The sequence below is a fragment of the Helicoverpa zea genome, chromosome 14, assembly GCF_022581195.2.
Source record: "Helicoverpa zea isolate HzStark_Cry1AcR chromosome 14, ilHelZeax1.1, whole genome shotgun sequence".
Lineage (NCBI taxonomy): Eukaryota > Metazoa > Arthropoda > Insecta > Lepidoptera > Noctuidae > Helicoverpa > Helicoverpa zea.
Window position 1 is genome coordinate 6,065,182 of NC_061465.1, and position 21,174 is coordinate 6,086,355.

Here is a 21,174-nt window from a genome sequence, read left to right on the forward strand (position 1 = left end):
TTCGACAGATGCAATTTAACTATTTTTTTTTACTTTTTTCAGGACCACCATCGAAAGTCTTAACTGAAAATGTTAACTTAAGAAATTGAAAAATCATAAAAATCACTGCAAAATATTCCTGCGTTTTGGTGCTGCATAGTAAATACTTGTCAGATTTTCCTACAAGAGGTAACTTATATAATACTGCGACGTATTATAGTCACTAGTCAGTTGGGTCAGTGACCGCACTGTACCGTTCGAAGCCTACTTTCTCCGTTTTCTTTACGTTCCGACAAACTTTAAGAAGACAACTTTTGTGACAACTATTTACGTTTTAGCAATTCATAGAATTATTTTCTGTTTATTAAATAAGAAATCCAATGATTACTAAAATGAAACAGAAAATGACTATTATTTTTTTGTACAACGCAACCAAGCTTTTGTTTTGTTCAAGGTCTATTTTTTGTTTGAACTTCTAGAATGAACATTTTGTGTTGTTTACCTAATCCGAGAATCCTGCCGGTATAATGGCGTCAACCAATCAAACAGACATAACTTCATCCGTGAGAGAACAACATACGACGCAGCGTTCTAATGTGTGTCCGTTTATTTAACAGCTACGAACAATAGCATTGTTTGTGATGCAACCTCGTAAGGTCGCGCTTGGCCGCCCCACAATAGTTTCCAGTCTACCGACCCCCAAACATATAAATAAGCATGACAGCTAACGTACCTACCCTAATAATATAGTTATACTGCTAACAAATATTATTAAGCAAAGCTATGTTATAAGAAAATCGATATCATTGCAACTACAGCTCCGCATTATGTCATAGTTGAACGATCATAACGAGCACGATACAATATTATGTATTGATAATGCCCCAACGACAATAACTCTGATAAACTATCACAATCTGTAAACATTATTGTACCGCAAGAATGCATACCAATCTGCATTTCATTATGCATTCATACTATCATACAGCAGTGCACAACACGACACAGCTGCAAGCGCACGCGCGCTCAAAACATGTAAATCGAGGTCATGATCAATGACTTGTGTGTAGTCACCGAATATTTTCATTTCTTACGAAACTACCGTGCCGTCAGCGGCATGCTTACCTCATAACATCTACCTATTATTAGTCAGCTACGTAAGCCGGCTTCCATTTACGCCCTAGTAACCAACAAACTGTGCGGCAACACGAACGCGTCCGCATCGAAAATGACAAAACACACGATTTTCATTTTCTACTTCATTGCGACCATATTCGCGACGGACAGTTACAAAATACTCGGCATCTTCCCGTCGCTGGATCGCAACAACTACCTCACTTACCGCGGACTGTTTCGAGAATTGGCGAACCGCAACCATGAAGTAACTCTCATCAGCCATTTTCAAATGCCTGATGCACCAGCTTCGTACAAAGACATCTTGCTAAGTGACGGCTTACATCAAGTGTATAAAGCATTATCGTTCGAGTCCGTGATAGTGAACGAAGTGTCGCGTGTGCCGTTCGAGACATTAGTGGCGACTAAAGCCGGCAACGATGACTGCAAGACTCTAATGAACAACCACCAAGTGTTGCACATGCTAAGGACGCGGCCTCGCTATGATGTAATATTAGTCGAGTCGTACAATAGCGACTGCGGCCTGGCACTGGCCGCAAACCTAAGTGCTCCATACATTGCTTTCAACCCACAACCTCTACAAGCGTGGCAGTATAACAGATTGGGTATTAATTACAATTCTGCGTATGTAAGTCAATCTGGCCTGCCCTACGGAAAGGAACCTTGGTATTTTGAGCGGTTAAAGAGTTACATTCTGTATCATCTTACAAACTGGGTATATTACGTGGGTTCACAAGTAACGGACCATGTGTACTTGTACAAGTACCTGGGCGATGAACTACCATCATTAGAAAGTATTGCGTCGAACGCGAGTCTAGTGTTTGTAAACACGCATCAGTCAGTGTACGGCGGTGTTGCCAGACCTGATAATGTAATTGATATTGGCGGTATTCATGTGAGACCGCCGAAAATTATTCCAACGGTGAGTAATTTTGTCAATCTCTATGTAAATAGACGCTAGCGTTGTTTGCCATGTTTGTTTAGTATGCTAAATATGAACATCACGTTTGCATTGTTTCGTACTGCTCGTAATGAGTGTATTGGGATCGTATCGACGTATACGAATAGAGGGGTGACAACATTGGTTAATCATGTATAGAAAACAATGACAAGATTCACATAATTATATTGCATAATTTACGTAAAGCACAATCTAATAGTTACAATCGATATTTTTCTTTAGTGACCACACAGTACTGACGTCGTTCGATTGAGCTGTACGGCGCTTTTCGAGCTTCTCTAGCCAACTCAAACCTGAAACGCGAACTGAATACGTTTAAGTTCTTATTCTGCTTTTTCTTTAGATCTAAGTAAGCCAATTCAAATCTACTGGAACAAAACTAGGGCACTTACATTTCAATTCTTATAATCTTTACATGCGTCTGAGAAATGAATTTTAGCAAATATTAAATGGACTGATAACACAATCGAGTCATCATTTAATGTTATCACTTTACAGGAAATAGAGAGATTTATTAACGAGGCCGAGCACGGTGTAATATACGTGAACCTCGGTTCTACGGTAAAGGACTCCACGCTTCCCGGTGATAAATTAAACGAACTGTTATCAACGTTCGGTAAATTGCCTCTGAGGGTTCTGTGGAAATGGGACGGAGGCAATCTGCAACTGCCGAGAAACGTTATGACTATGAGATGGCTCCCACAATACGATATTTTGAGTAAGTATACGCATGTGTTTCGTAATATGGGTGCCTTGTCTTACAGCTTGACTGACAGAGGTTTGATTGAATTAGGATTGCAACTTAGAGGCCCCACTTAAAACAAATTAAGACAATTAACATAAACAGGCAACAGTTCTCTGTGATATTCCATAGCGTTTTATTATCACACGTACGATTATTGTTATGAGGTAAAAACAATTTGTAGGTACCTAAAATAAGAACTGTTAAGATAAAGAATTCTGCTGCTCAAAGTTCACGTTTGTTTGAGTTGATGGTTTATTTTCTTTGCAAGACGATAAACCGGTTCGAGCGTAAAGACTGTATGAGGATCCAATTCCTAAACTGCCATTTCATATTTTGTCAACGATGACCCCTATTATCTGTAAAGTTTAAGTTATGTAAATAATGGAAACACATTTGAGATAATATTATTACTGTGATGTTTAGTCGATTAATTTTCTCACGAATGATAAATATTTATATGCAAAAATGCAATGTAAACAACATGTTTAATTTACATGTTTATCGTAAACTTCTCGTGATCAAGGCCGATGCAATTGATAGTGACATTAAGGTTACTCAAAATACCATTTTTGATATCAATCATTTCCGGATTTTTTTCCTATTAATCTAACAACAATGATTCATAAATATTTCATCTTTAGATGCAATCAGTAGTTCCGATTGCTATTAATTTATTATAAAGAGCACGTGTTAGCAAAGGTCAATAAATCTTAAAAGAATCACAAGGTAAGACATATGTAATGTAATAAAAAAGTAGTCTAGAGAACACCTGTGCAAGTATCACGAATAATAAATAAATAAGCAACATTTAATAAAAAGCAAATAATGTGTTACAACATCGATTAGATATAGTGGTAGATACCAGCACAGTTAATTCTTATCTCCTTACTATCAAGTCTACTTTAATGAAGATGTAGTATGGATATATTTAATTTTGTCACGATCCCCAATAGTTTCCACTATATACAATAGGAAAGGCCCGAAGAAGGGGAGTGTGAAGAGTAAATAAAGATTCCGCTCACCTTTTGAAATTCGACTGATACAACAGTACTTACTTCCCAGCCATATACCAGAAATAAAATATGTACTTAATTTTAATATTATTTTAATTTCATCTGTGTATTTCAGAACATGACAACGTGAAAGCGTTCATATCCCACGCCGGTATTCTGAGCACCATAGAAGCCATAGATGCTGGTGTTCCAGTGGTCGCCATTCCTTTGTTTGGAGACCAGTATGGGAATGCAGCAGCCTTACAAGACGCAGGCGTGGCCGCTGTCGTACAATACCAAGATCTGAAGAAGGAATACCTTTTGGATGCCATCAATGATGTTTTGGATCCTGTGTAAGTATTTGATGCGTAATTTTTTAATGTGTCTGTCTGTAGTACTAGTACAAATAATAACTAGAAGTAATCTTTAACACCTATTGTCTGATGTGATTGGTGTTATAAAAATAAGTGTAAACACAATTTCCTAATAAATCAGTGAGAGGAAAAGTGAGTGCAATGCATTTTTTTACATAAATGGTGATAGTGGTAGGATTTAAATTAGATTAGATTACAAAACTAGAAGAACATTGTCGCTGTCACTCTCAACTTAACAAACACAATTTCAATGTAAACATTTAGTTAAGCTAGCAATAACCGGATTACCTAAGACCTTAAGGCTTTCTGAACTAGTCATACAAGTATGTAGCACGTGTAACCAGTAATGCAAAACTTTAATGTCAAGGTGATGTCTGAAACCCTATATAAATCACTGACACGAACAAACAAACAAATCGCATGGATAACATTACATTATTGAAAGTGCCCCGAAATTGGGTCAAGTTCGCAATGCATCGCTTGTTCCAAAGCTCTGAGACACAAAAAGTCGACCCTGTACTGTACGTACTAAGAATATCGAATTGTCACCATGATCTGAATCCTCGAATGATGCAGATAGAATAGTAAAAAGGAAATAATGCATTTTTGTAATTACAATGCGTCTAAAACTAAAAATCATTGTCTACTATCGAAATTCCAGTTGCATGCATCTTCAAGGTAGGTAGGTATTTAATTCTTCAAGACTTTTATTGTCATTAATCCATAAACAATACTGTATACTGATAGAGAAACCAGCAAAAAAAAATCTCCCGTACCTTAGGTTACAACTATTTCGTCACGAACCTGGCAAAGTGCCAAATTCTGTGCTGTAATGGAGAATTATTATTTCAAGAAAAAATAAATATTGCCTAACGGTGGTGACCTCTGTATCAAAATAGTTCTGAGCCTATACCTGAACCATGTAACATAAAAAGGAAATTTCTTCTTTCGGCTTAGGCTGATTATTGATTACCAACTTTTCCGTGTATTTCCTGAGACTTTCTAGGAATAAGCTCTATATTGGACAAATGCTATTTCGCAACCAATATCACTTTCTATTTAATTCCTTGGAACAAATTAACAGAGCTCAAGCTAAACGGTAGGGTAGATATAACCTAATCTATCCTAATTCAAATAATATACGTAATCATAGTAAATAGAATCACTATTTAAAAAGACATATCAGTTCAACCTATATTCAATTTTATCTTATCGCATGATTACAGATGGCAACAGCGTGCGAAGCTAGTATCAAGATTATGGCATGACCGCCCAATGTCACCTTCAGAGGCAGCAGTCTACTGGACAGAATACGTAGCCAGGTACCAAGGAGCACCGAACCTTCAGCCCGAAGCTGCGAAAGTACCCCTCTACCAACAGCTTCAGCTAGACGTCCTAGCATTCATTGGACTAGTACTATACATATTGAGTTACGTACTGTACAAGATTCTGTCAGTCCTCTGCTGTTGTTGTTGTCCCAGCGGAGCTCAAATAGAAGAAGTAGAAGAAAGAAGATCCTCAAAGAGAGTGAAGTTTGAATAAACGCTTACATAATTTTGTCTGTAAAATGCAGCAGTACAATTTAATTAACGCTTGACTGGTTTAATTAAGGTTTTCATTTCGTTATTTATTTTTGTTAATAAAAAATGCTTATCATGAGTTTGTTTGGTTTTTCATCGCCATAAAATGCTATTTTTAAGTCAATTCCACAGTTTACACAATAGTTTTCCCGCTTCAGACAAAAATAGTAAGGTCACATCAGCAGTATTTTCAGTTACAACCGCTATCGATGTAAAAATACCATCCGCTTGTTATATCCCACCACAGCAATTTCAAACTATGTTTTTACTTAGTAGTAGACAATATTTCCTCACATCGATTACCATTAACACATGTCAATGACAGTAGCATCAAATATATGTACATTTCAATAGCTTTTCAATATTCATGTATTTACTTCCTAGGATATCACTCCGCCCAATCAAAATGGAGCGGTCTTATCTATATTTAAAAACTCACCGCGGCTATAGTAACGGCTCAGTTGGTTCAACGTGAGAGTATCAACGAAGACACTCGTCGGTACTGGGTCATTCATTTAAGAAATTGCCAATTGCAAAATGAAATTAAATCACATATTATTTTTCTCGTTCCTCAGTGTTTTGTTTAATCAAGTGTTAACGCTTAATATATTAGGAGTGTTTCCATATGAAGGCAAAAGTCACTTTTTCGTTTTCGCGCCATACTTAAAGGAGTTAGCAAGAAGAGGCCATAATTTGACTGTAATATCGTATTTTCCGCTAGAAAAACCAATGGAAAACTACCATGATATAAGTTTGTCCAAAGACGTTAAAATATTGGAAGATGTGTTTCCAATTAAAAGATCATATTGGACAATTATTCAAATAAGTTTCTTCTTAATCAATTCGGGAACAGAAAATTGTAAAACTTTGCTAGATGACGAGAATGTACAGAATCTGTGGAAATCTAAACAGAAGTTCGATCTAGTGGTGACGGAACAGTTTAACAGTGACTGTGCGTTAGGGCTCGCTCACGCGCTGGGAGCGCCGGTGGTCGGGCTCACCTCGTGCGTGATCATGCCCTGGCACTACGAGGCCTTCGGCATCCAGTACAACCCCGCACACGTACCTATACTGTTCTTGGAAGGAGGCACCAAGCCCACATTATACCAAAGAATTGAAAGGACCATTTTACATTTATACTTTGTTTATTTGCACAAATTAACTTGTCGGAAAGAAAATGACAAGACATTAGCTAAATATTTTAAGGATATCCCACCAGTGGACGAATTAGCACAAAATGTCAATATGTTGTTATCATATTCACATAACTCGATAACTGGTCCTGGTCTTTTACCCCCAAATGTCAAGGAAGTTGGTGGATATCACGTTGCCAAACCCAAAGAATTACCAAAGGTAAGCAATGACGTGCATTTTACTTCATTTATTCATCAAAAAACAATCAATCAAAAAAAGGGAAAATCTTGAAACCATCCTACAATTTTTTCTGCTTCAACAAAATTATTATATTATACTTTAAAAAAAAATAAAAGTATGCCCCAAAATTATTGTCTGTGTTGACCCAGGTACCTACTACAAGTAGGTACATAAGTAGTGAACAGACAAACAGACGTGACTGGCCACATAATATCGCAGACATGATATAATATGATTATTAACTATGTTATAACACAATTGCACATTTAAGTGCAGTCCATAAACAGTGATGTGAGATACACGAGCATTTATAAACATATCTGTTGTAATAATTTATGACATCATTATCAAAATGGTGCTTGAGAATTGTATAGTCATTGTTGGTAAACGAGATTTTGCCTTATAAATTTTACTTATCTTATCTACAGTGTATTCATTTATAGGTTTATATAATAGCTCCTGAAGATCAAAATCATGATCATCGTATAGATTATGTTAGAAAATATTTACAGTAATCTAGACAAAATATTTACCCAAAATTAAACAACCCTTTTAAAAGTGTTCGTTTTTCTCGAATATTTTTCCAGGATTTAAAGAAATTCATAGACGAGGCTGAACATGGCGTGATCTACATAAGTTTCGGATCCATGTTACGAGCCACTTCTACGCCCAAAGATAAATTGGAAGCCATCATCGGAGCCATATCACAGTTACCGCAGAGAATCGTTTGGAAGTGGGAAGAAAAGAATTTGCCCGGAAACCCCAAAAACGTATTCATATCTAACTGGTTGCCACAAAACGATATTCTAGGTAAGTGCCTTTTGAGTTCATAATCCGCTAATTCTGCAAAAAAGCTGCTACTACCAAAAACATTTAATAAAGTACGTACCTACATATCTAGTTGTAGGTATTACAAACAGAAACTATATCGGTCACTCAACGCCCCTCTATTGAAAACGACTGTCATTATTATTTCTGATAGCCTAATTGCAACTATTTACTTACTTAGATTCTTAATTGGACCACCGCTTATACGCTTAAACTAATTGCCATCAAAAAACTAGTAAGTAGGTTTGTAGAAACTGATACTTCTGTAGCTAAGAGCGATATATTCAAAAAAGTAGCTAATTCCCAGCCAGTCTTTTATAGGAAAGTATTGCAATTCCATTGCGATACCCCCTCAGGATAGATTGTAATAAGATATCTCGTTACCCGAAGCCGAAGGGATAACCCTTTCAGTAAAACATTATCGTTACCTACCGAAGTACCGATACATAAATGCAGATGCCTATTTTCCTGTATGTATCTGTATATTTACACGTGGATTTGTTATCTTATCGACAAAAAGATGCGATCATGACAACACATTATTTTTAGCCTTTGTCTCAAGGATAGATTTATTCTACAACATTAATTTTATTTCGTGTACTAGATCGTTCTAGTGAAAAAATACTCTACTAGCTACAACCATTTGGCACTACAAGCTTTGGCGACAACCATTTATGGTGCAAAGAACATAATATGTTAATGACATCCGTTTCCTCATAAAGCTGATCTGCTAACAGAAAACTTCTTGAAGAATCCTGGACTTAAAAATCTGAAATCGCCAATTCATCTTGGTCAAGCGTGGTGATAAACGCTTTTCCTTCTTTGTCCGAGATAAGGCCTGCAGTAGAAACACAAAACTGCTGATGAGGATAATGATTAGGTCATCGTAAAAAATATTATTTTTAGACTTTATCTAGTCATATCTTAAACGGAACATCATAATCCTGTTTAGGTACTTTTCTGAGCGATGACTTGCGATGATTTTGCACTCGATCTAAATCTTTCAAAATATTACGAAATATCGATTAGAAATATTAATAGATAGAGATAATTTTATCAAGATTGGAGCTTCTTTTATCTGAGGTTGAGGTTTTGTTTAAATGGCATCTTTCCTTAGTAACAGCAACGCTTAAAAACATTAACCATAGCTTTAATCTCAATTAATTCTCATTTCATTTCATTTCTTCATATTTTTCGAAAATTAATATTTTTGGAAATACTAAATCAGATAATTTGATTGTTAAAGAAGAATAGCTTTCGACTTTCGAAAATGATATCAAAATTACTTTTTTTTTTATAATTATCCTACTAAGTCTGTCTTAAAATTAAACATTAAATTAAACATAAATGTTCCTTATTTCAGCTCATCCAAAAGTTCTGGCATTTTACTCCCACTGTGGTATGTTGGGTACCACGGAGGCCATATACCATGGAGTACCCATGATAGGCATGCCAATCTTCGGAGACCAGCCAGGCAATGCAGGTGCCATAGAAGAAAGTGGACTAGGAGTACAAATCGACATCAGGCATTTGACTAAAGAGTTGTTATTGGAGAAATTCAAGATTGTTCTGAACCCTGAGTAAGTAGTCAGAGTATTAGTAACCCGTCAGAAGCGTTCAAATGTTCGAGAATCAACTCAGTCCTACAAGGATCGTCGATCGATTTTTCGGATTGGTTGCAAAAATGCACCTTTCTTGAGCCCAAAGAAATTTTACTCGTATTTATTAATTTTGAGAATTATATAATATGAGCGGTAAGTTTCTTAAGTATCTTATTATCCAAATAAGATAGAATAGAGAAGTCTACAAGATAATGTTTCATTCTTCAAGAATTAGGAATAAGTATTGCAAAGATATTCACAGGACAAAGTAGGCATAAATTGCATGATAGGTGTAAGTATTTCCACGATAATAAGGGGAATGCTATTCATATAACATTACATAATATTATATTACGTGGTATTTTTAGAATACAATAAATTTACCTAGGCAATCTCCAGCATTGTTATTCTCTATATATTTATGGGAGGCATTTATTTAATTTGTCTTTTTAGTAGTACCTAGGTACCTAAAGACACACTTACAACATTACAATTTTATTCAATAGCACCTTCTAGGTACCTGCCTTGATAACAGGTTGAAACGAATTATTTTACTTTATTATTCTATATTAGCTTCCGCCCGTGACTTCGTCCGCGTGGAATAGTTACTTCGGGACTTTGCGACGGTTATAGTGAGCTAACCTTAAAAGATAGCCATATGCCGTCGCGGACTTTTTTTTAGAACTTTAAAAGGGGAACAATTCTGTCAATACATGATTTTTGCGAAACTTTAACCAGCAGCGCACGCAGCGAAAGTTCTCTCAATAGGAAAATATCCCCCGATTTTGAAACATTATTCATTAGTACTCCGCTCCTTTTGGCTTTAGCGTGATAATATATAGCCTATAGCCTTCCTCGATAAATGGGCTATCTAACACTGAAAGAATTTTTCAATTCGGACCATGACCATGGTTCCTGAGATTAACGTGTTCAAGCAAACAAACAAACAAAAAAACAAACAAACAAACTCTTCAGCTTTATAATATTAGTATAGATGTTACAGCCAAAGTAATGTTACAGCCAAAGTAATCTGCATATTATATATATTATCTAGTCATTATTTATAATGTCTACTCAATTTAGATAAAGTGATAATTGACACAGAATTAATCACATCAACTAGCAATTTTATATAATATCTTCAAAGACTTGGATAATGTAATAAAACAAGTAGGTAAAGATTATAATTTCATGCTAACTAACTAAAAAGTCTGGTAGGCGACCTTAATATAATTCGAAAAAGGCTAGTTAGCCCAGTGCAGGGCACGCCACAACAGTGGCATAAAGTCCCCTCTTTGAGGTGTGGCTCCGGCCACTGTACGGACGGACCGGAGGACACGGTGAACAACCACACAGTCCAGGTGGGCACACCTGGACGACTGTGTGGTTGTTCACCTTGCCTCGAAAGGGCACCGCCGTGTCTTCGTCGAGGCATTCGGCAGCTGCGACCTCTCGTGTCCGGCCCTGGTTCAAGCCATGGTCCGGAGCGAGAGGTAATGGAATGCCGTCGTCTCCTTTTGCGAAGCAGACATGCTCGAGAAATTCACACCTCTCATCCCAGCTGCTGCCATGGACGCGGAAGATGCCAGGTGTCGAGAGAAGACTCCCGGCCACCGTTGGCGTGGGCCTGTGGGCGGTGAGTTTCGGGTGGCTCATCGTCCTTGCGTCTCTTAGGAGTCACGGGCCCGTCTCGGCAGCGCACGTTGTTCCACGCGCTCCTCAAAAATATTCAGCAATACCCAGTGGGTTTGAGTCACTAACAGTCTGACACTCCCTCACGCTGCTAACCCACACCGCAAGGAGTTTGATGATTTATCAATGATTTTTTTGAAGTGGAGTGGAAGTGGAGTTTGATGATTTTTTGATATTTATTAAGGCGGTAATAACTTGAGCTGTTTTTAAGAATTAATCAGTAGTAAGTTGGTTATACCATATTTATAACTTTGGCTAACTTTGACTAGCTATGATGAATAATATCCAGATAAAGTGAATAATTTGTCATATTGTCTAGTCAATTTGGGTATTTTACATAATGACTGGTCATTAAACATAATATATATGTATTTAATCACTATGGCTGTAACATAGATATAGATTATTCTAAACTAGCTACCGACCACGGCTTCACCCACGTATATATAATGCAATTTATCACCAATCTAGATACCTAGGTACCAAAGAAAAAGAATAACAAACGCACATCCATACATTCTCACAATCTTTCACATTTATAATATTAGTAGGATATTACTGGGTAGGACCTCAGTTCCGTAAATATACAGGATTCGAAGACCTATTGTGTAGTATCTATACATTTTGTAAATAATGCACAAATATAACCAAATATTTATCATAATTAACGTCGCCAAAAACTTATTTTCAGGTTTAGAAGAAAAGTGAAGGACCTATCAAGAGTGTGGCACGACCGGCCGCAGTCAGCTATGGACAGCGCCATCTATTGGACAGAGTACACAGCACGTACTGCCAACTACAGCTTCGGAACACCGGCAGCGAAGTTACCTATCTACATATTCAGATCGTGGGATATCATTGCAGTTTTAGGAACTATGTGCTTAGCCATCCTTATATCTTTGAAATTAGTAATAACTTTCGTGTACAAAAAACTAACGCAAAAACCAAAAATTAAAACTAATTAATTGAATTTTCACGATTATTAAGAGAGAGTACCTAAAGGTATTATTTATTAAGCCGAATTTACATTAGGAAACTAGTGGCGTGCATGATGACATTACTTTCATGAAACTAGTAGCCGTAGGTATCGGTACTTGTAAAACTAGTTTCGTTAAAAATAATAGTGTCGTGAAATCAATAGTACCTATCGCTGTAACCATGGCTCCATCAAGGCTTTTTAACTGTTCAGTTTCAGTTCAAACTAGTTGCATGAAACTACTTTTATCAAATAACGCAAAGTTAGTTTAGCTTCACGAAATAAATGCATGCCTTATGAACCTTACCGTTTGCAAATACTTATGCAACTTTTCTAAGTTGTGTGTAGTTTCTAAGTTTATCTTCGACAACAATGACTGTATTTCAGAGGGCACGTTACACTGAAGGTCCCGGCTATCATTTAACATCCTTGGCAGTCGAGCCTTGTCTAACACTGGTACTCTGCCGTATGACCCCAACCACAACATAGTTGTTAAAAGGCTCGGGCGACGATGATGCTTACATGTGATACTGTTTATGAAACTAGTGTCGTGAAACTAATTTAATACCAATATAAGTTTATTTTCACTTTTTAAAATAAATGTAAATATTTTAATCATCATCCTCCGAGCCTTTTTCCCAACTTGGGGTCGGCATCCAGTCTAACCGGATTCAACTGAGTACCAGTGCTTTACAAGAAGCGACTGCCTATCTGACCTCCTCAACCCAGTTATTACCCGGGCAACCCGATACCCCTTGGTTAGACTGGTGTCAGACTTACTGGCTTCTGACTACCCGTAACGACTGCCAAGGATGTTCAATGACAGCCGGGACCTAACATGGTAGGAACCTAAAAAAAATGCAATGTAAATTCGGCATTAAGCTTGTGTAGGCTATTTGATCGGTATATTTATGTACCTGATATGCATTTCTTTATGTTTTTGTAGTTGTGTATTTGTCTATGTAGTTAAATGCAAAACTTGTAAGTAATATCGTGGTGTTGCTTATCTGTGTGGTAATGGTGGACTAAGATTATGATTGATACTTACGAATAAAATATTATAAAAATTGACGTATTGTCTTTGCGAATTCGACTAAAGTCTGTTACTGGGGGCCAGACAAACGATGTTGGTTTTCTCCCTTACACTCCAGCAGTAGGTAGTAAAAATCCGGATCGAGTAGACATGTATTAACTGTCTTAGTGCACTTGCACTAAGGACCTAATTTGAATCCTGAAATAATAGTTTATATCTATTTACCTGCTATTTATTATCTAATCAAAATTATCTGTCTATGTTTTTGCGTGTTTTGCCGATTTGGTAAGATAACGTAGGTAAATCCCTCAAGCCAAATAAAATTAGAGGAGTTAAAACAAAACCTGGGAATGATAATAGTAGTTACTGTAATACCTACCTGAAACTTTGTCCATCCCCTCATTTGACTATTTTATATTTTTGCTCGAACTCTCATTAGATTTAATGTCCACCAGTTACCTATTCAATATAAAAAGCCAAAATCGGTTATTTATAAATAATCTCGATTCCCTTCGATAAACTTATATACCTAACGATAAATCGTCTACATACCTATCATGATTTTTGTTTATTACTGATACTTCACGTAAAACACTAAACTAATGGATGATGATGCTTATTATATTTGTGGAAAATATCAGCGAAAAGTCGACAATAATCACGATGATAACACTGTCTTGTCATCGTTTATGTAAGTATTATATCACATATACCTATTTAACAGTCAACAATATATGCCTACAGTGACGTGAAGGAGTACCTATCAGTATGATAGGCGAGTTGTCGCGAGATAGGTCAGTCTGGTGCCGGAGGCCACCGAGAACCGACGCGCACACGTTTGCACCAACACGATTTGCGCGCATTACTCGACACAACATTCTCGCGACACCCGCGGCCTTCGAATTCGAGATGAAGCCAAGTGCACTAATTGTTACATTATTATCATTACTAGTGTTAACAGACTATGCCTGCAGTCTAAACATTCTAGGAATATTTCCGTACAATGGCAAAAGCCATTTTATTGTGTTCCGTGTTTTTTTACGTGAACTCGCCAAACGAGGTCATAATGTGACTGTTATTTCTCATTTCCCAGAACAGGATCCACCTGCAAATTATCATGATATTAGTTTAGCTGGAAGTATAAAAGCCATTGAAGGCGAGGCACCATTTGAGAGCTCATACTTCACTCTATTTCTTGTCAGTCTATACCTTGCAACCACTGGTGTAGATAATTGCAAAGTATTGCTAGCTGACGACAAAGTGCAAAGATTAATTAAGGAAAAACCAAAGTTCGACGTAATTGTTGTGGAACAGTTCAATAGCGATTGCGCTTTGGGTATTGCCTATAAGTTCCAAGCTCCTGTTGTGGGCATAATATCGCACATACTGATGCCTTACCATTATGAAAGATTAGGTGTTCCTTACAATCCAGCGTATGTCCCTTTCCATTTCCTAGAAGGAGGGACTAAACCCTCATTGTATCATAGAGTGGAGAGAACAATATTTGACTTCTACTTTAGAATGCTTAATCGTTATTACACTCAAAGGAGTAACCAGAACACGCTTGCTCAATACTTTGATGATATACCTCCTCTAGAAGAACTAGGAAGAGAAATAAAGTTTCTTCTTCTGTATCATAACTTCATTCTTACTGGATCCAGACTGTTTCCTTCCAATGTAATTGAAGTCGGAGGTTTCCATGTCGTCGATGCAAAACCATTGACAGGTGTAAGTATGTGTACAATATAGTCAGCTGAGTATAAGTTTGAAACTGAAAACAACGTATTAGCATAATACTTCAAAAACATAAACAAAAAATGTCTACTACCGGCACCTTTTCTTTGTACTGAGCGACTTATGTTGAGTTAATGCAGATCTAGGTATGATGAAGATGATGATGAGATTGTAAATTCGCATTAGATAATAGTCTTTTGTTTTTCCAGGATCTTAAAAAGTTTGTAGAAGAGGCCGAACATGGAGTCATCTATATTAGTTTCGGGTCCATCGTCAAAGCTTCTACTATGCCAGCAGAAAAAGTACAAGAAGTTTTGAATGTCATGAAACGACTGCCTCAAAGATTCGTCTGGAAATGGGAAGACAAAACTTTGATGGTAGATAAAGATAAACTTTACACGAACAGTTGGTTACCCCAAGTGGATATTCTAGGTAAGTAATAATTTAAACTTTAATGTAATAAACCTGTAAAATATTTCATGTATTGACAACTGAATTTAAATGATTCATATGAGTTCTTTTGAAGAAATAATGTATTTGTTTGCATATCAAATGTTTAATTGTTATTATTTTGCATTTTAAGCTCATCCAAAGACGTTAGCGTTTTTGTCTCATGCTGGGAACGGTGGTACAACAGAAGCCATTCACTATGGCGTTCCAATGGTAGCCATGCCGGTGGGTGGAGACCAGCCCGCTAATGCAGCAGCTATCGAAGAAAGCGGCCTCGGAGTGCAGTTACAAATCCGAGACTTGAATGAAGAGAACTTACTGAATGCTTTCAAAAAAGTATTAGATCCCAAGTAAGTATGATTTGTTATTTCTTGCGGTTTTTACACGCAAATAATTAGCTGGTCTACAATTTCTCAAAAGCCATTAACAAATGACTTTATAAAAGCCTTTGAAACGTAAAGATAAACACTTTTAGTTACCGTTATTAACCTAATTAATAGCATAATACCTATATGCTAGCACCGCCCCACGCACGTGTCACTCCTTTTGCGGCTGAGTTAATTAATTTTAAACGTTTAAGCCTCTAAAGATAAAAGATTTAAGAAAAAAAAATTAAAGAAAAACAATAATTTTATAGAGTAATAGTAATAATGAATAGGCAATGAATGTCAAATAAAGATAAACGTTGTCACAAAAAAAAACTTTGACTCATAATAATCACAATCCATAATCTAATAAATAGGTAGGTACCTATGTTGGATTAGTTTATTTACCAATTCTTATCACACTCTTAATACTGATTAATATCCAATCTAATGGTCATAAGTTCTGGAAATAGAATTAATTTGATTATACGCAGCATTTTAAAGCAAAGTTTCATAAAAACGTCAAATAATCTATTATTTTTTTGTTTTCAGATTCCGCCAGAGAGTGAAGGAAGTATCAAAGGCATGGCATGATCGGCCACTACCGCCCCTCGACACCGCAGTCTACTGGACTGAATTTGCTGCCAAATATCCCAATTTCAACTTCAGAACCGCAGCAGCTGATGTGCCATTCTACCAGTATATACACCTAGATGTAGCCGCTGTTTTCATCACAATAATTAGTCTAATATTTATTGCACTCCGAACAGCACTCAAAGTTTGCTGTGGACGGAAAGAAAGTAAAGGAAAATCTATAAAAAGTAATAAAATTGAAAAGAAAAAGGCAAAGCGTGCGTAGACGTATGCAGAAGACGAAACAATATTGGTTCAATTAGAAAACTGTATCGGGGCCTATTCTAATAGACTGTTATTTAAATAACTTAGGAAGTTTTATCTATTACAAATTACAAACCAAGAATACGTCGCTACATTGTATTATAAAAACTTCAGAAAAACAAAATATATAGTCCTATCTCATCTACAAGTTGGCTGTCAATTGACTGTTCTCTAATTTACCTAGCTTTTAATACCGTAAATAAAATTCAAAAAAAGGCTTACTTTTTTTTTTTTTTTTTTTTAACTTGGCTAGTCGCTATATGCGCATTGCCACCAACAAAAACAGGGAAACTTGGTAGGAATGAAATAAAATTTAGGTAACGGAATTTGGATAGGTATTGGATCGAATACTAGGATATTAAATACGTATATTATTCAGAGAGATAAATGCTACTAAATACATATAAATATTAGGATCTTTAGTCGCTAGCAAGACAGGGATAGAGGTAGGAAAAGGAATCTTATAGGATAAAAGACTTGATATAAAAGGTTCGTGATCGAGAAGAGGACAGGAAAAAAACATGTGGTTTAAATCGCCAATCTCACCACATTCGCAAAGGGCACTATCAACGATCTGCAGTCGGGCGAGGTGAAGCTTGGAACAATTATGACCTATTCTCATACGAATTAGGCAACTGGTAGCAGCTTTATTAAAATTTAATTTAGCGAACCACGGTTTTTTTGGGATGCATGATTGGATACGAGCGTAATAGTTACCTTTATTGATACTGCTATTTGCCCATGACTTACTCCAGTCATCCCAAAGAAAATTCTTTGGTAGACTAGCCAAGTCATGAGCAAAATTTATATATGGAAATACATCACCACATTCTACCGCTTCGCTAGCCAGATGATCAGCTTTCACATTTCCTGTGATGTTGCAATGACCCGGAATCCACACTAAGGAAACTTGAAAACCTAATTTAATACATTGATATAACAGGCTTCTAATGATTAAAATAATCGGAAATACTGGTTTAGATTTAAAAGGATATTTTTTAATTGCTTGCAAAGCACTTAATGCGTCAGTAAATATTACTGTCTTACCCAATTTCATTAAGCGGACGTACTCTAAGGCCTTGAGGAGACCAAAGCATTCTCCAGTAAACACTGAAGACTCAGGTGGAAGCTTAACTTTTTGAACTATATTATATTGGGAGTGAAAAACGCCAACTCCGACATTACCAGAAGAAGAGTGTTTAGATGCGTCCGTGTAAATATGATGCCAATTGTCCCAGTGTATGCTCTTTGAAAAGTTGAATAACTCTTTTATACAATTATCATCTTTGTTAATGCCTAAATTTAAAATAACATTCGGAGTAAACACCAATGATTCGTAAGAATTGCAAAAAAGAGGAAATGTTATTGATTTATAAGTTGGAGCTTGCAAAGCAAGGTACTTTTTATAGCTAACAACAAGACAGGGAGGTGATTTGTGAGACCAATAGCGAGAAGAGTTGGTTTCCTCTAAAAGAGACTCAAGTTTTGCGCGTAAAGGGTGATTGGAAAATTGTAAGGCACGGAACAAAAACTTGTCGGAAAGATACTGACGTCGAAGGGATAGAGGAGGATCAACCGTTTCGACCTGTAAGGCATTAATTGGGCTTGACTTCATAGCTCCGGTTACAATTCGTAAAGCCTTTGACTGAATAGCGTCCAATCTTTTAAAAGCAGCTAAATTACCAGGTTCTAGTAAGAATGTACCATAGTCTAATACACTTCTAACTATTGCATTATAAATTAATTTTAGTGAGAATGGATGGGCCCCCCACCAAACTCCAGACAAACATCTTAATATATTTATTCTTTGTTCACACCTCGCTGCTATATATTCGCAGTGTGGAAGTCCAGAAAGTTTGCTATCTAATATCAGACCTAAAAACTTGACTGATGATTTAACAGGAATTGGAACATTATCATAATATACATACACAGGAGGAGGAAGACGCATCCTAGAAAAAAGTACAACAGTACTTTTTGCGGTAGACAGCTCAAGACCATTGTTATCCATCCATTTCTTTAAAAGAGTGAGACCCGATGACAATGATTCACAGGCCGTTGTAACAGAGTTATTTGGGCAATACAACAGAAGATCATCAGCATATTGGAGCACTTTCACTTCATTATTTAGAGAAGATTCAAGATCGTAAGTATAAATGTCATAAAGTAGAGGACTAAGAACTGAACCTTGAGGGAGACCTCTCCACACGACTCTAGATTCACAAGAATCCTCGTGAGTAAGTTTTATATACCTCTCAGATAATATATTTAAAATGAAATTTACAAGCATTATAGGCACATTTAACTGCAGAAGTTTATATTTTAACATAGAAATTACAACGTTATCGTAAGCCGAAGTGATGTCCAGAAAAGCTGAAACTATGGAGTGATTGGAAGAAAATGCTAATCTAATGTCAGTGATAAAGATACTTAGACTATCTAGGGTACTTTTACCACGCCTAAAACCAAATTGACTTTCGCTTAATATTTTCTTACTTTCTATAAACCATTCTAATCTATTTTTAGCTAAGTGTTCCGAGACCTTTAACATTACAGATGACAAAGCTATTGGTCGATAAGATGAGCAGTCAGAAGGACTTTTGTTGGGTTTCAAAATTGGAAGGATATCTTGCGATTTCCAAGAAATGGGAACCTTACCAGAAATTACAATTTGATTAATTAATTTTAAGTAATATAAAAGAGATAAATCACTCATATTAGCCAGAAAAGAGTAGGGTATACCATCTGCACCTGGTGCAGAGTCTTTGATTTGGTACAAAACACCTTTTAGCTCTTCTAAAGTAAATGGATTATCGAGTACGCAGGGAGGATCTGATAATGTGTAAGGCATATGATACGCAGATATATTATCTGGGACGTATGGGGGAGCTAATTTATCTAAAAAACTATTTCTTAATTGAGGTGGAAGGCATGCAGTAATCGATTCAGAGAAAGCTGATCTGAATCTTCTTATGTTGCGCCAAACAAGAGAAGGTTTAACATTTGGTGATATGGAAAGACAAAATGATCTCCAGCCCTCAAACTTCTTTTTTTTTAATAACTTTTTGGTGTCTGAAATTACTTCACATAAAATGTCAAAATTTTCTTCGGTAGAATTTTCAAAGTAGAACAGTTCACACTGCTTTCTTTTGTGTATAGCATCTGTGCAATCCCTATCCCACCATGGTGGCAATGGGATTTTGTTTTGTGGTTTTTTATGAGGGAAAAGATTATCGGCAGTTTTTATCATGGCATCTGATAAAGCATCAGCACAAGCCTGTTCATTCCTACTTTGAATTTCAGGAAGGCTAGAAACGATTTTATCCAAGTGTTCCCTATACGTATGCCAGTTTATATCAGTTAGTTTATACTTCAACCGCGGAGGGCGACTGGAATAAGATTTTTGGCTGGATGGAAATTTTAAAACTATGGGAAAATGATCACTACCATAAGTAGAAGGCATAACTTCCCAACTCAAATGCGAGGCTAGTTTATTAGTGCATAGTGACAGGTCAGGTGCACTGGCACCTTCATTTGGAGATGTGCGTCGAGTAGGCGACCCAGTGTTTAAAATACAAAGATTAATATTATCTAACATATCTAATAAAGTACTACCATAACTATTTGTTGTAGCACTACCCCATACTTCATGTTGAGAATTAAAATCCCCTAAAACTATAAATGGTTTGGGAAGAAGAGATAAAATATTTACAAGTTCATTAAAGATTGAAGAAGAAGGACGAGGAATATATACAGAAACGAAACATATACTATCTACAACAGCTGCAATTATGGAGAATGAATTATTATGAGATGGGAGTGAGAAAAGTGAAAATGAATGATGATGCCTGATGAGTAAGGCTACACCGCCATACCCATCAGAACGGTCTTCCCTAAGACAGGCGTAGCCAGGGATCTTAAACAAAGACCCTGGTTTAAGCCATGTCTCTTGTAGGGCAAAAACTATAGGTTTAAAATTATTGATAAGATGTATTATATCTGATTTCTTATTAATTGCGCTTCGACAATTCCATTGTATTGCCTTGGCTTTGTGTTCCATTATGAATATTCTTTTCAGAAACTGCATTAATTACAGTGGCGGCGATGGTCGGTGAGAGGTGTTGAGTCTGGGTTAAAGATTTAATTAGTGCTATGATTAACTCATTTACTGAAGCTGATGATAGATCATCTCTGGGGATGAGAGCACAACCATCTTTTGGTTGAGGCAGACTCCTAGCGAGTTCTTGATGGAATTGCTGATCATAACCTTTTGAAAACTGAGGGGGGGAACGAGGCTTAATAAATACAGTTTTTTTATAAGATGTTTTATTTTTTGTTGGAGAGTAATCCTGAGGAACAGAAGCATTTATATTGCTTGAAACTGTGGGAGAGGAAAGCAAAGCATCAGCATAAGAAATTTTGGAAATTGTGGGATGAAGTTTTGAGGCTTCAGCATATG

General features: G+C 36.5%; 2 protein-coding genes across 2 annotated transcripts; both read left to right on the plus strand.

Annotated features, from left to right (window-relative positions):
* The first annotated feature begins 1,058 nt into the window (after positions 1-1,058).
* Positions 1,059-5,844, plus strand: LOC124636479 (UDP-glucosyltransferase 2-like). Its single transcript, XM_047172585.1, has 4 exons — positions 1,059-2,035; positions 2,573-2,792; positions 3,948-4,164; positions 5,412-5,844. The coding sequence occupies exons 1-4, from the start codon at positions 1,208-1,210 to the stop codon at positions 5,725-5,727; spliced, it is 1,581 nt and encodes a 526-aa protein (XP_047028541.1). The 5' UTR covers positions 1,059-1,207; the 3' UTR covers positions 5,728-5,844.
* Positions 5,845-6,187: 343 nt separating this feature from the next.
* Positions 6,188-16,936, plus strand: LOC124636651. Its single transcript, XM_047172811.1, has 8 exons — positions 6,188-7,118; positions 7,727-7,949; positions 9,331-9,547; positions 11,952-12,224; positions 14,037-14,997; positions 15,213-15,435; positions 15,587-15,803; positions 16,371-16,936. Exons 1-8 carry the CDS (start codon positions 6,303-6,305, stop codon positions 16,675-16,677), a joined length of 3,237 nt encoding a protein of 1,078 aa, XP_047028767.1. The 5' UTR covers positions 6,188-6,302; the 3' UTR covers positions 16,678-16,936.
* Positions 16,937-21,174: the final 4,238 nt, after the last annotated feature.

What these genes read in the sequence shown, in the direction of transcription:
- LOC124636479 (XM_047172585.1), top strand. Translation starts at nt 1,208, where the DNA reads ATGACAAAACACACGATTTTCATTTTCTACTTCATTGCGACCATATTC. An exon ending in CGCCGAAAATTATTCCAACG is followed by an intron (nt 2,036 to 2,572) that starts GTGAGTAATTTT and finishes ATCACTTTACAG; the next exon opens with GAAATAGAGAGATTTATTAA. An exon ending in AATGATGTTTTGGATCCTGT is followed by an intron (nt 4,165 to 5,411) that starts GTAAGTATTTGA and finishes GCATGATTACAG; the next exon opens with ATGGCAACAGCGTGCGAAGC.
- LOC124636651 (XM_047172811.1), top strand. Translation starts at nt 6,303, where the DNA reads ATGAAATTAAATCACATATTATTTTTCTCGTTCCTCAGTGTTTTGTTT. An exon ending in CCAAAAATTAAAACTAATTA is followed by an intron (nt 12,225 to 14,036) that starts ATTGAATTTTCA and finishes AGTACCTATCAG; the next exon opens with TATGATAGGCGAGTTGTCGC. An exon ending in ATGCAAAACCATTGACAGGT is followed by an intron (nt 14,998 to 15,212) that starts GTAAGTATGTGT and finishes TTGTTTTTCCAG; the next exon opens with GATCTTAAAAAGTTTGTAGA.